General features: G+C 41.9%; 1 protein-coding gene across 6 annotated transcripts in view; it reads left to right on the plus strand.

Moving 5' to 3' along the window:
* The window catches only part of utrn (utrophin), a gene marked incomplete at its 3' end in the record, with an annotated part of 307,813 nt that overhangs the window by 218,985 nt on the left and 73,603 nt on the right, over positions 1 to 15,225 (plus strand). For all 6 annotated transcript variants that reach the window (XM_080024447.1, XM_080024442.1, XM_080024445.1 and 3 more), the window contains 3 exons: positions 6,286 to 6,415; positions 8,102 to 8,370; positions 8,812 to 8,958. In XM_080024447.1, the coding sequence (XP_079880573.1) occupies positions 6,286 to 6,415; positions 8,102 to 8,370; positions 8,812 to 8,958 (546 nt within the window). The remainder of the gene's footprint in view (positions 1 to 6,285; positions 6,416 to 8,101; positions 8,371 to 8,811; positions 8,959 to 15,225) is intronic.

The following is a 15,225-nucleotide window of genomic DNA, read 5'->3' on the forward strand; positions in this document are numbered from 1 at the left end:
AGGCTTCTCCAGGTGAGAGAGAGCTCGATGTAGCAGGAAGATGACGGAGTCGTCCACCCGGATGCCAGGCTATTAATTAATGTTTCATTATCTTGAATATTTTAATTTTTTTCACATTACAATGAATGAATAATCTGATCATCTTAATCTTTAAAACAATAATTAAAACAATAATATTGTTTATTGTGATTATTTCTGGGACATAAGAAGTCCAACAAAAGTAGTTGTGACTAGACCTAGAGATCATGACAGTCCTCTGACATTGTAAGCAGATACACTAAAGGGACTAAATTAAAAAAAAATAAATAAATTAAAAAAAATCAGCGGAATGAGGCCTTAGCCACAGTTTGGCAGCTTGGATTGAAAACTTGCTATTAGCTATGAATGGCCTTGCCTGCTAATTGTTACCTTTCGACTGGGAAAATGCTGACAAAAATCCCTGCCTCTAGTCGCACCGAACGTCCTTCTTGATCGGCCCCCACACAATCTTATTGAATTTCTTCTATTGTTGAACTACTTGTTTTGCGAGGGAAACATGAGTCAGCAGGGTCATGACAAATTTCCGTGCCGCAGCCCTGCTTACATTTTAAGTAAGAACAATTTGCAATGTTTAGCTTTGATTTTCTGGGGACAGAGCGTCTCCCTGGGCCTTTCTATTTTTCAAGAAGGAGCTTGAGTGACAGGAGGCAGAAGAGGAGAGAGTAAGGGACTGTCAAATGGACTTTTCTTTCTCAGAGCCCCTAAGCCTAGAAATAGGCTTGTATTATTTGTGCACCCTCTAAATACAATCATATTCTTTGTGATTTTGAGAAGTGCAACGGCGTTTTTTTGTTTAACTCCAGAAAGATTGGGGGGGGGGCTATATTGAACAAAGGTGGAGAGAAGGATTTATAAAGCACAGAGTTGTGTTTTGGCACCGTTCTGAAAGTTGCTGTGTTGTGATGCTATCGCGTCCACTTATCTCCAGCACAGGGCTTACGGCGATAAGACCGTCTGCTCGGCTGAATGCACGTGCGCACACACCGAAACTACCAAAACCCAAACACACTTCCAACACGTCTACAGGCAGATCTAGACAAAACACACACATGCGCAGCCAAGGTCACTATGATACTGGATCATATTTTTCATCTAACATCAGAACTTCTGATTGTAGCCATTGGTGAGACCTTGAGGGAAAAATCCCAAAGTAGTGCCTGACCCCCTTTCATCTATAGAGAGTTGTGGCTTTATCTTTGAGATGCACGTCTGGATTTCCTAGAAAGAAAAGAGCCTTTTATTTTGGTTTAAAACTCTACATATTTGATTTGTACCCCTCCCCGCCCTCCTCTCCAAACACTCGTCCCATGCGCCATGCATCTTCTGAACACGTTGGAAGTTCTAACAAAGCGAAGCAGTGCTTTTCGGCGTTTCACGTTGTGGAACTTCTTCTGAAGCCTCAGTATGTCAAAAGGAGAAGCATGACAGACAAGAATAGTAACAAGAAAAGTAACGGCAGGTGATGCTTTGTGTTGCTATGGTTGCAAAGCTCCTCAATCCCAAACCATCATCCTCCTTTGGGCCGGTTGGATTTAAGAGAGGTTTTAGGGGGGATCCCTGACTTCTTTTAATTTAACCATGTATAAGCAAAATAACCAAGTGATGGAATTACTTTTGACCCAGGTGGCTCCACAGGGAGTGTGTTGTGTTCTCATTTGAGGTAATCAGGCATGCTGGAGATTAGTCATGAGCACAGTGCTGTAAACTCCAAAGACAAACACCCAGTGCACGAAGGAGACGGTGTTGGCCTCATTCAAGAACATTTTTGATAAATTATTCAGCAAAGATTCAAGAGATTCAAGATTCAAGAGGTTTATTCGTCACATACATATACATACTTTCATACATATATGCAGTGAAATGTAATGCAACGCACCCGGTGATAACACACAATATGTCCTAGGAAAAAAATTCTTTCTAAAAGACCAACTAACTGACTCCTAAAACTCTTGTAACTTGAGTGAACTGTTATAAATAACTTCTGTAAATATGATGAATGCCACCTAAAATGATGGCATTGATGAGAATTGTGAATTAGCGTTATTGACACCCAATAAATGCTATACAACCCATCCTTCCGTATATGTGATTCATAAGAACGGCACCCCAGAACAAAAAGATCTGATCCCTTTTGAAGTTGTTCTTTCAGAGATCACCAAAAGTTTAGCATACAATTTTTGTAACAGCATAAATTGTGGATTTAAGGGACCTGTTTAAGCCAGTGAATGGGGAAAAAATGTCATCTGTTCTTATGAGTGGTCACGAGTTGTCCTAGGAGAGTTCTTACGAGTGGTCACAAGAAGAGTGTCAAGTATGTGGATGCAATAATAATTTGCTGTAGGAGGAACTTCCTTGAGATAGAACTGGTGTTTCCATTCCAATACCTTGTTGCAAAGTGGCCTGAGATGAGATACTGTAACAGAAAAATGTTGTGGTGCATAATTTTCCTTGTTGAACAGCAAGTAAATTACATCTTCACGCCTGATTAGAGCCACAATGAAAAATTTAGAACGAAATGCCAAAAAATTAGTTGTTGGTACAGGTGTTTTTCCTTCCTTACTCCATCCCACCCAGTCTCTCCTTCTCTTTCCTTGTTATCCTCCTTCCTCTCGTGTTACATTTCCCCCCCTCTCCCTCTCAAGGTCCCCTCACTGTGGTACCAGCCTATTACATTTCCACCAAATGAGCCGGGTGAAGAAATCATTGGAACCGAGCACACCATTCATTAGCAGGGCCTGATTAAATTTGTCTAGAGCGGGGAGGCTCAATTCGAGTGCGAGCGCAAAAATCCGCCAGGGGTTGCCTGGTTGAAAATTGTCATTGTAGTGTTCTCAACTCCCACTCCTCTGGAACGAAGGAGTTATTTTTTTATTTTAAAATGAATCCCCAACGATACATTTGTAGCACAGTGCAAAAGCTGGAGACACACAAACAAACTGCTATTAGACCCCAACAGGGTGATTATCTATAGTGTCCATCCTTCACTCCTTTGCCTACTTTAGCTGTTTCATCGTTCAACAAACTTTTTCTCATCATAAAGTACAGTTCTGGTGGTGGCCAGATCACTGCCCAACTCCTCCTCCTGTCTTCCAGCTTGGCTCCTCTCTCCTGTTCCATAGCCAGCATGAGGCTCTTTCTGCTGCCTCCCCCATCCTGCGAGATGCTGTCTTGCTCTTTTCCTGTCATTCCGATGGGTGTGAGCATTTTCAATACTGACTGGGCAGGGAATCCTCTACAGCCAACCTCAACAGCGAATAGCCATGCTTGTCATCCTTTTGCCTTTCAGTAATTCAATAAGTCCAGATAATTGCCGCTTTTTCTTTCAAAGGCTTGGTCACAGCCCACTTCCCACAGGACTGTGAGTTCGATCGGGATGATTTTCTTTGCCTCTTCAGACTACATAACCACATCCAGCCTTAGGGTTGTCTGTACGACCTGAGAGAACTGCAGCCTTCCTCCCAGGTCCACCCTCTAGTTTCATGATTAAGCCTTTTGCAGTAGGTTGTTTCTTGATGTCCTTGCTGTGGTTGATCGCTTTTCTCTCTCACAAACTTGATTGATGGTGTTGGTGTTGCATGTGTATGCCGTTCTTTGCGTCTCTCCTGCTCCTGTATTAGCAAGGGTCATGAGCATTTTGTCACGCCGCATACCTGTATCTTCCTTTGGTGCGGGCTGTTTTAAACCCTGACACGATATGCTCCATGGTGCCCCTCTCCCCACAAAGATTGCATAGTGGGTCCTCGCTCATGCCCTACACTGTGCAGGTTTGTTGGAGTTGGGAGCATGTCATACACTGATCGCAGCAGGAAGGAGATGCTCAAAGGTTCCAGCTTCCATAGATCCTCCCATGTGATCTTACTCTTGGGGAGGTCCCAATTGGTCCAGGCTTCCTGGGACGCAAGCTCCACAGCCCTTGATCTACCTCCTCCCTCCTCTAGGTTCCACACTTCTTTCTGGGTCATGGCTCCCCGCTCTCTGGTGTCTGCCTTCCTCTATTGTTGGAAATGGATACTTCCGAGACCTTGTCTTCCAGTGCATGGTATTCTAATGATTTCCTGTAGCTGCAGCATGCTTTCAGCTTGTGCAAAACAGTTGTTGGCTGCCCACTTGCGCCCTGATCTTGTATTTACGCCTGCATGTCTGACTTGTTCATCCTGTGAGTCTCTGAATGTCATGTCTCTACACTTTACCATCATGAATTCCTCCACCACGGATGCCAGGGGGAGTTGTAGCTACCCTGATCATATACTGTATAGAGTCCTATTGAAGTAAAGCTTGGAGGGATTCCCAGCCGCCTTCAGATGTGCTTGTTTATTTTCCTCTCCACTGCTTCCACACTTGTCATAGAAACTTCAAACACTGTCAACAGCCACATGAGTCTCAGCAACAGTCCATGTTGATAGAGCCATGCCAGTCTCCAAGATTATCCTTCACCCAGCAGTATTCTGGTGAACCTGAAAGGGTCTTTGTTGAAATTAACTCTTTTGTTCTCCCTCTCCTTTTTCTGTTTCCGAGTGCTTCCTGCGCACCGTAGTCTGCAGAGATGTTCCCAAAGTTGACTACACCTGGCTTGGTGTGTTTCAAGTCCTTGATGCCTTCCCTTTCATCTGCATGTGCGCTTTGAACTGTTTGTTGAGAGCCTTGATTTCTTTCCTCAAGTGATGGATTTCCCTTTCCTATCCTGATGAATCTCTCACCCCCCCCCCCCCTTCAGGAGACTCTCGGGGTATTTCTTTCCGTAGCTTGGTTGGTGCCCTCTTGCGAGTGCTGTGCATAAGGTTGCTGGCCTCACACACCCAAATCAGTCTTTCCTGGAAGTCAGCTGGCTTTCCAGAGTCACCGAACTTCCTTGGTTGCCATCCGGCTTTCCTGAAAGTCAATTTTTGCCCAGAGAATTCATGATTTATTTTATTGAAAGAAACAAACAAACCTTAACAAACACTCATCCAACTCAACCCAGTACATACTCCTCTGGCAGCCAATTGGTTCTACCCAACATTTTTGGCGCCTTATAATCCTCAACTTCCCGCATTTGTCTGCTAAGTTGATAGCCTGTATAACAGCCAGCCCCCCTGTGTCATTGAGTTGCCTCGTAGGATCTCCAGACCACATAGGCCAGTGTGCAGCAATCACACACTCCAATAGGCACAGTCCCCCTTGGGGTTGAGCCTATATTAAAAGGGGAATAATTAGGACTCCTGCATGCACAGCGCACATCCAACCTCCCCGCACCCCTTTGACTCAGCTTGTATTGGCTTCTGTGGTCTTGCATATATGAGGACTCCATGTCAGCAAGAGTATTAGAAAATTGACCCTTGATGCCTTCAAGGGACATTGTGTTGTGTGTGGTTCTGTCTGTGGTGTGAAGGCAATTTGTTTGTGGTTCTATGAGTGGAAATCCTTTGTTTGAGCATTTCACGAAATCAAGTACAGTACATAAACAACATCCACACTGTTCCCTCATTCTGCCCAAAATTTGCCAAAATAATTATCTAACTCTAATCATGCTACTTATTCCTAGAGAAGGTTCAGATGGCTTTGGCTGTGATATACATTGGTTTGGATTTACAGACAAATGTACTTATTCGATGGCGCTTTCGACAAAAGTTTCTAATAAATGACGTAACGTAATGCAATAAATGTAATTGGTATTGTAGCTTTTGGTTTTGTTTCCTTCGTAAGCCGAGGGCAAACCCTTGCTTACCCTTTGTTTATACAAAGTGCCTCCTCTGTAAGATACTGTGAAAGTCGTTAATTTAGGTGGAATTGGGAGAAGAGAGATTATTTTTGCCAGGGGAAAAAGTGAGAACTGATAAAACAAACACTGGTGAAATATGAAATATAGGGTTAATCTAGAGTTTGCTGCCATCAATGTGGTCAGGAGACATTCAAAAGTCCAAAATTGTACACGCGGAAGCAGCAAAGGCAAGTTGCAAAGACAAGGCAGTCAATATTTCTATGAAAGTAGGCTGAATTACAAAATTATCCCACCTTTTCGCTGTGTTTCTTTGTGAGTCAGTCTGGGGTTTTGAAAAGGAAGTGGGCTAGTGGAGCGCTTTCCGGGTCACATTTTTAAGACCTCACACAACAGGCGTTTCAAATGACAGTTTCGTCAAAAAGGCCCTGCAATCAACAGGCTCCAATAGACTTCTATTGACCACTAAATGGGAGGGTGGGTGTGTTTTCCCCACTCTCACATAGACTCTGACCTGCCCTTTCTGCACTTGTTTTTCTTTCTCTCTTCAGGCGCTCTTGTCGGAGCTGAAGGAACGCGAGCCTTTGGTGATCAGCACTTTGGACCAAGCCCGGACATTCCTGGCAGACCAGCCCATTGAAGGCCCTGGGGAGCCACGCAAGAACTTGCAGCCCAAAACTGGTTGGTTCATGCTCAAACAACAATGTTTGGATTAAGCATTCAACAACATAAGATGTTAGGAGGATTAATTAATTAATATTACAATTAATATCTCAATTGCAGCAGAAACTGTTTTATTGTCATTAAAGTTTACTTTGTTTGTGTTGAGATATTACTGACTTTCAACAGAGGTACTTGAATGCTCTTTTTCCTCCTTTACTCTTAAGCAAAATAAATTCAAACAAGTCATTATCAAAATGCTATATTCGCTGTAGTTACTCGAGATACCATCAACCCAAAGAGCCAAGTGGTGATCAACAGCGCTAAAAGATGGAAGCCTTCCCAAATAACCAACAGCTTATATGGCATTCTGTCTCAGAGGCCGGATGAGTGTGGGTAAAGTCAAAAACCCCCCCCCCCACTGTGTAAATAATTAAAGCAGCCAAAATACACTGTGTACGGGGGTGTGATGCGGACTTCGGAGTGCGGGTGAATGGCCCGTTGTTTCTGATCTTTGATGCCGATATCAAAGCGACGTCTCATTGTGTGACTAGATAAGAAGGCGATCAGAGGCGGAGCTGGGGATGACACTGATATTAAGTTTCAACAAGTTTGATTCTCCTAAGATCCTCGCCTTGTTTCTCCACTGCTGCTCCTTCCCCTGAACTAATCAGGGGGATGAGGTCCCCCCACCCAACTTCACGTCTCTGAAGCTTCTTTATCAAAAAGGAACACTGATGCTGCGTGTCTATCTCCGCCATGCAGATGCCCTGACTAGTTTTTTTTTTTTTTTGTTTTTTTCTTTCTTTCGGGGGGGTGGAGAGAAAAAAGGGCAGAGAGGGTGAGAGATTGGTGGTGTAAAGACTGCATGATGCTTATCTTATCACAAACACACTGTTAGGAATAGGGCTGAAATAGTGATTTATTGATTTTCCAACAGCACCAATATTTTTATCATTTTGTTCTAGCGCCCTTCCCCTCAAATCAACGGTTCCTAACTAGGTTAGAACCAAATGAATGGTTAATACCTTTTTTTCATTCATCTAATATGCTGAAGGCACATTATTTCTGTATGCTGACACTGCTGGGATGTACGTATGCAACAAATTGATGCCTTGACTAAAGTCACACCAAGACGTGATGCAGATCTAACATTTGGGATTGTGGAGCTAAAACAGAAATAGTCAACTACTTAGAGAAAATTATTTTTTCATTAAATATGATGTGCAGAGAAAAAGTTATATATAAAGGTATTATCCAGTTACAGAGATTTCAAAGTGTGTTTCTATTTGAACAATGAAATATGATTCAGTTTGGGTTTACATACCTTGTAAATTATTTTTTGTTTCTAATGCATAAACTGCACACGTAGGCTGAGGGACCTGCTGTGTTTTGCCCCCCCACACCCCACACACATTCATCTAGACTCCCTCCATCTCTTGTCTGTCTCTTTGCCCCACTTAACCATCCTGCCCACATTCTTACCATTCTGTCCCACTTCATCCCCTTATTACTCTTTCCATCTGTCTTTTTTTTCCCCCATTGTCCCTTCAATCATGTATTGACTGCCTGCCAACCTTTTCCACCCCCATCTTTCCCTTTCATCCTCAATTCCCATCCTTCTCCTATCTATCCTGCATTGTCTCTTTCTGTCAATCTCGTCAATGCTTCACCACCTTCAACTTCCTCCCTTCATCCCCACACCAGACCTGACCCCTGAGGAGAAGGCCCGGGGTGTGGCCAGGGCCATCCGCAAGCAGACAGGCGAGGTGCGGGAGCGCTGGGAGCGGCTGAGGGCCCACATTGGCGGCTGGCAGAGCCAGGTGGACCACGCCCTTGAGCGGCTCCAAGAGCTCCAGAGCTCCATGGACCAGCTGGACCTCAGGCTTGTCCGGGCCGAGGAGACCAAGGAGGCCTGGCAGCCCGTCGGGGACCTCCTGATCGACTCCCTGCAGGACCACATCGAGAGGACCACGGTGAGAGAGAGAGAGGGTCAATGTTGTGGGTGTTGGATTTGTACCGTTATGCTTTATAAGGTATTTAAAATCAGTGTTTGGCTTTGTGAAGAAACCAAGTTAGGAAAGTTTATTGTACACTTACTTCATGACAGAGAAACAGTCGACATTTCAGGATAAATAAAAGTTTAGATACATTTTTATTTTAATTGTTAAAGATAGTTTTGTTTTTCTCTTGTCAATAATCAAATCATAGTAATGATGATGGCAATAACTCAATGCAGTGCTTTTTAAATAGAAAAATCTGTCTTTAGGGTCAAATTTGAGGATATTAAACATTTAGGTCGATCACGATCAACTACGCAAACATCATCCTATTAATCACAATTAATTATTTAAATAGTTTGACTGCCCTCATAACAACTCCTTCTCACAAATTACATCTTTCATTTCCCTGGACAGGCTCTTAGAGAGGAGATCGCTCCTCTCCGCCACGATGTGCACGTGGTCAATGAGCTATCCTCCGAGCTTAGCCCCATGGACGTCCAGTTGTCCTCCACCGCCTCCCGACAGCTGGACCAGCTCAACATGCGCTGGAAGCTGCTGCAGGTGGGTCCAGAAATTCAAGATTCGTTGTCACGTGCAGTCAAATGGTACAGTCAAATAAACATTACAGTAACTACAGTAACACAGAGAAAAATATAATATTTATAATAATAGTAGTATATGATATAAATAACTGGATGAATAAATATGTAATAAATAAAAAAATAATAGATAATTAAATAAATAAAAAGATAGACAAACAAACAAATAGGTAGATAAATCGAAAAACAAATACATAAAAATGAATACATATTTTGTGAATACTAAATATTTGATATTTAAAGTTTGAAAGATTTATAGGTCAAATGCAGCAAAAAGTTAAAAGTAAAACTGCACGATCTAAATTTATAACAAGAGTGCAGAGTGCAGTGTAATCATGAATGTCAATGGATGAATAGTGTAAGTCATAGGTCAAGTCAAATTTTATATGTATAGTCCCTTTTTTTCACACGGTAAATGTACTTTACAGAAGAATAGACTAGATGATGGTCGATTAAAAAAGTAAGAGTAAAATGAAAACGGAATTTATAATAACATCCGTTTGAATAATAAAAAAACAATAAAAGGAAGCCTTGAGAAAAGGTGAGACTGGCACTGTAGTGACCATAGGCAGTTAAAAAGTTTACATTTTGTTTTGTCGATAAATTAAATTTTTTTGTGTGCAGAAAGCTTACAGCTGTTGATTTCTCCTTGCAGTCGTTAATCCCTTTTCCTCTGAAAGTTTTTTTTACCAGGCACAAAGGCTTTTTCACCAAATATCACTCAATTAATAGAAGACTACGAAATAACTTCTCTTTAACTTCAGTCCCTTTCTCACATGAAATCTGTAACAATGCTGGATAAAAGATATCTGGTAAAGGGATAAGGTAGTCATTCCCCAGTGCCTCCTCTAGGGAAAAGTTCCATACGGAGTCTGTTCCCACATAGATGACTGTTAGGACTACATTACGTAATGCCCACGCGAGAAGGGTCTGACATCACACAAGACTTGACAACAGAACCTGTTCAGTTTATAGACCAGCGCTTCGCTCCACATCTCCAGAACCCCCGTCCCCGACCCAATAACCCTAACCCAATGTTATTAAATCAATGTGATCATTTTCAACCGGTCCTACACTCTCTCCCTGTCCGCTCACTCCCTCCAGCTCCGCGCGGTGGTGCAGCTGGCAGGCAAGCAATGCGCTTGTGCCTGATATTCCGCACCGCACCTTAACTCTAATAGACACATTTAGGCTCTGAGTGGCATTTTTATGAAGAAAAATAATACAATTTAAGACTATAAAGATGTCTCCCGAAAGACTGGACGTCTTATTTCACGTCTTCGCAGACGAGCTCCATGGTTCGGATCAGACTCGCCACTTTCCCAAATGTTTTTTTTATTCTTCCCAAAAACAAATCTATTTTTTTTATATTTGTACGACATAAATATTTGTAAAAACCCAGTGTTGTGTGTGGATGGGATGGTTTGAGCAGCCACACCTGACCTGGATCTAGGTGATTGGGTGAGGGTGGCTGCATACCAGTTTCTCATTGGTTGGGCTAACGAGCAGCAGGTTAAAACCCCCATCCACACACACACTCAGGATAGGAGCCCTGTTATGACATGTTCCATCTGCTACTGGCTGATTCCAACTAGCCTCCTCTCTACAATAAATTGATCTCTACAACCCATCCTCTTCTGTTTCTCTGTGCTGGAGTTCCCTGGAAACGCCACTTGGGTGGCGTGTGGTAGGAGAACTTACCACACCAACTATTTATGCTTTATTTCGATTCGGCTCCACCCCTTCACGGCAACGTTACTGCTTCCATTCCCACATACTTCCATTCACAGCCATACCTGCATTTTGCTGGTATGATACTAGGTCGAGAGTGGGGAAATTTACTCCCTTTCCCACATGACGCCAATACGGAACATTGCCAGTAGATTTACGGCTTTCAGGGTAAGTGGGAAGGGGGTATATTTTTATCTATTTAATATTTCATTATATCTTCTCTGTTCATGTCCATTCTCTTTCCATCCTGTGTGGAAGTGGAATTTGAAGATTTTCCAAGGCACACCTGGCCACAGCTTTTGAAGGTTCCCTGGGAGTCTCCGGACCCTATGTTGGGAACCACTGCAATAGAACATAATGATTCATGTATTTCCACAATTTCCCTTAAAGGCATGCTTCTCAAAAAGGCAGGAAATGTTAGTTGCTTTCCTTCTGTGATAATATTGATCTTTGTGTCCAATTTTAGTAATTGGGATATTATTTTGAACATGGGGGAATCCTGAGGAAAAACTGATGCAAAACTGTGTATGTATCTGTCACTTTAAATCATTCCATCTTTAGCCAGGCCATACCAGCTCATGCCAGGGCATGGCATAGAGACCTGTTGTGCCCAGTGGCAGCGAGAGGACATCCAGCCCACACAGTGTGGATGTGATGACAACAGATTGAAGGACACAGATGGACAGAAACAGCCTGTTTGTGCATTCTGCCTTGTGAAATAGCTGGGAATACAGCTTTTGTTATAAAATTTGCAGACATGGACAGTCTTCATAAATCAGACAATGGGTCTTGACCTGTAGTTCACTTTCTACATGTGTGTCCATGCCCTAAGCCTTCATGTCAAAAGCCTTCATGTCAAGACAGTGTGGAGGAAAACGACAGATAATAGCTTAAAAGTCAGTCCAGCCGTCTGGTTTGACGTTTCAGTTTCCTTCCCAATCTGCTCGCTGTGGGACGCTGACCATATCACTAATTTTATGGGCACAGAGAAAACGAGCTGTCGACTCTATCTTTATGAGCTCCCTTCTACCTAGAAGGTCTTTAGCGGTCCACCATTGCCCCTTATGAATGTGTATGCATGTGTGTATTTGTGTGTACAGGTGTGCGTTCATGTTCATTCATCCATTTTAGTTGCCCAGACTGTCAATAAAATGGTGATATGCCTGATGGAGCATAATAACCCCCAAAGTAACTGAGGAGACAGATGAACTGCAGGGGGAGGTCAATATTGAGTTTATGGGGCAGTGGAGCAGTGTGTGTTTATTTGTGTGTGTTTTGTGAGCTTATAACTCATGGTCGAATGCTTTTCATTGTATAAACTTTATTTTATATTGGGGTGCTGCAAAGTGAACCGCTGCTAAAATCTGGATCGATATGTAGTCCAGGTGCCCACACTGGCAGCGAGCTGCTGAGCAGTTCGGCTCTTTGCATCGGGCCTGGTCCTTCAGCGACGGAGAGCAGAGGCGCTCCTCCGGTTTGGAGGCTGGCTTGGGCAGTGCCGGAGTGGCTCAGAGTCAGACGCAAAGCATGGGCGTTACCTCCGCTACGTGCGCGTAGGGTGCTCTGTTCCCGCACCGTCAGCGCAGGGTACCGAGTCGATCCAGGGGAAGCAGGGAGACGGGGAGGTTGCAGAGACACCGCTGGCTGATAATGTTGACATGGATGAGGGAACCCTAGAGGTGATCAAGTCCTTTTTAGATAAAATGTATGTACAGTCTGTGTAACGGTCAAACAACTTCCGAGACAGACTTGGGCTGGGGTGCCCTGTGCTCTGTGGGCATGCTGTGCCTTGAGCAGATGACCATATAAAGAGATCCATCAAAGCTCTCAGCTCGTCAGAGAGTAAAAAAAAAATCACGTTGGAAACGTCAGAAGCCTGAACGTTTTGTTCACAGGCATTACTTTGTCATAAGTTAACCTCATTATTTGACACTTTGGCCACGTCTAATATACTGTAAACAGCCGACATTTTAACATATGTGACCCACCGCATACTTTAGGGTAATTTTGCGGCTTTTTTTTTTTTTTTTTCGCATCATTTGAAAGTGGAAAATCAGAGCTTCCAAACAATGTGTCACTTTTTAAAGCTATGACTAAATATTTTTAAAGCTATGACTTGTTAATGACAAGGGTGTGGCAAACCGTTTTTCTGAGATAATCACCTTGAAAGTTTTGCCCAGACTTGCTTCATTCAGCTACCTCCCAGAATGCAAATGGGGTTGGCGGACAAACAAAGCCTCATGGCTACTTAACATAATGCTGAATGGGCCAATCACGAATAGCGTTAGACAGCGTCAACAACACATAACTATTTTTGTTTTTTAAAAAGCTTTTATTTAACAGTAATAATATACATGTTTTATAAAAGTGGAATTATTTTGGAGTTTCAAAATACAACACAACAAAATGTAGAGTCTATCAATATTATGAGTCTCAGAAAATCTGTGCCAAGCTCAATGGACTTCATCACATCATCAACTTTTTCCGTTGCTAACAACATCGGACATATCGTCGGTCTCCTCCGGTGGTTCTTCAAATTATTCCATTTCATCGTCACATTCAGGTTGAAATCCGCTGTTTGAAATGTTCTCCAAGTCCGGAGTAATATCAGATTCAGTTGTGCAGTCGGAGAACTGACTATCATTGTGGAAAATGTAGTCCAGTACGCGCTGCTAACACTAACTTGGATCTATCGCACTGGTCAGATTAAAGTCCGTTATATGATTTAGATCTTCCTCCACCCACTTCTCCTAATCCATAACAACACAGGGAAATTAGTTTTCACAGACAAGTGAAACCAGATCCTTGTCTTGTTTACTGAAGTGATGTCACAGTGACGTCAGGATTTCTTCTTTTATGGTAGACATTGGTACACGCCCCCTCCATGTCTCCGTTTGTGTGTTAAAGTAGTAGTACGAATTCTATCAAAATGGTTTCACATTGTGACTTCATATCACATGGACTATGGATGAGTGATCTTCACCTGTACGTTCGCTTAAAGGAAACCATAGATTGGCGTTGTTCAGCACTGTTCTGCATCTCAGGAAGTGAACTGCGTTTCCCCATGTCATCTAATGGGAATATTTAACTCCAGGGTTTAACATTTTTCAACTATTTATAAATAATACTCGGTTTTGAAAATATGTTGAGAGATTAAAAAAAAACACAAAGGAACACAAATCTGGAAAAATCAAATTTTCCTTCAAAAAAGGTTTTTTCAACTTATTTGGCAGCTCCTGGCAATTTTAGAAATGCGCGAGATGGCGGCTTTTGCTGTGGTGCGTCACATATACAGTAGGAGTAACTTGAAGAGGCCTCTTCCAGCCGGTTGACAGCTGACTTGCAACCAGCTTTTAGCCAGTTTTCATTCAATCACCATGCACTTCCCAGCCGGTTGCCATTTGCCTGGAATCCCCCCTCCTTCTCATGTGTCCTGACAAGGCGTGGAGTGTGTCACCATGAGATGGCGCTTATTTCACAAAAACACAATCACATTCAGAGATTTCAGATTTTCACATCTAACCCTGACCCAACCAGAGGTTATCTTTCAGAGTTCAATTGTTTTTTGTCATATGAATGAGAACAGGTCTTAATGATTTATTTTAATCTATATGTTGCACAGCTATTTAATTTCAAGATGGGAACTGTTTTTTTATTTACATTTTTTAAATTACAAAGTTCAATAGCTTTGTATTGAGAGCACTCAAATTAGGTCTATGTAATTATAGTTTTATGTTTATTGTCAAATACTTGATAACAATGCAACCATCATTACCAGTTCTGAGATTCTTATTCTTAGAACCAAATAAACTTTACATAATAAATAAAATAAGGGTATAGAAGTGATTAAATTAACAGTATTTAAAAACAGAATTTAAAGAGTATTTAAACAGGGAATCTTTAAACAAAATTAAAAAATCTAAAATTGAAAGAAGTGGTGTATAAGTAATATATTCGTCTTTACCTGAAAGAAAGACAAATTAAAATGCAGACAAACACTGCAATGTACTACTAAGAGGTAAGACAAAACAGATATGCAATACTTGATAAATGAAAGTGAGTATTTTCAAACTTTCACTAGCCTTTTTTTAAAGTGGCCAAGTGTGTGGATTTATAGGTTCTAGTCTTCAGCCTTTTGATTCAAAATGAGGGTTTTTGAACTACCAAATTTTTATTTTACTTAAAATAATGTGAAATATCACAAAGAATTTCTGCATTTGAGCCTCTCTGCCAACCCCCCCCAATTTAATGGATTGATTTTCCAAATCCCAAAACACAACAATGGCACAATAAAAATGTTAAAAATCAATCAATAAAAGTCGATCGAATCAAATTAACACCAGGGATATAATAATAATTTGTACAAACGTTAAAGAGATTAAACACTATGGGTCCTTCTGAACACTCAAGATTGTTTTGCTGTTGATACAGTTTAAACTCCCTGGTTTACTTCACAAATTAGTTGCCAACTTTTAAATAAATCGCCATATTATAGTAT

Source organism: Zeus faber, assembly GCF_960531495.2.
Source record: "Zeus faber genome assembly, chromosome: 2".
NCBI classification, from domain to species: Eukaryota; Metazoa; Chordata; class Actinopteri; order Zeiformes; family Zeidae; genus Zeus; species Zeus faber.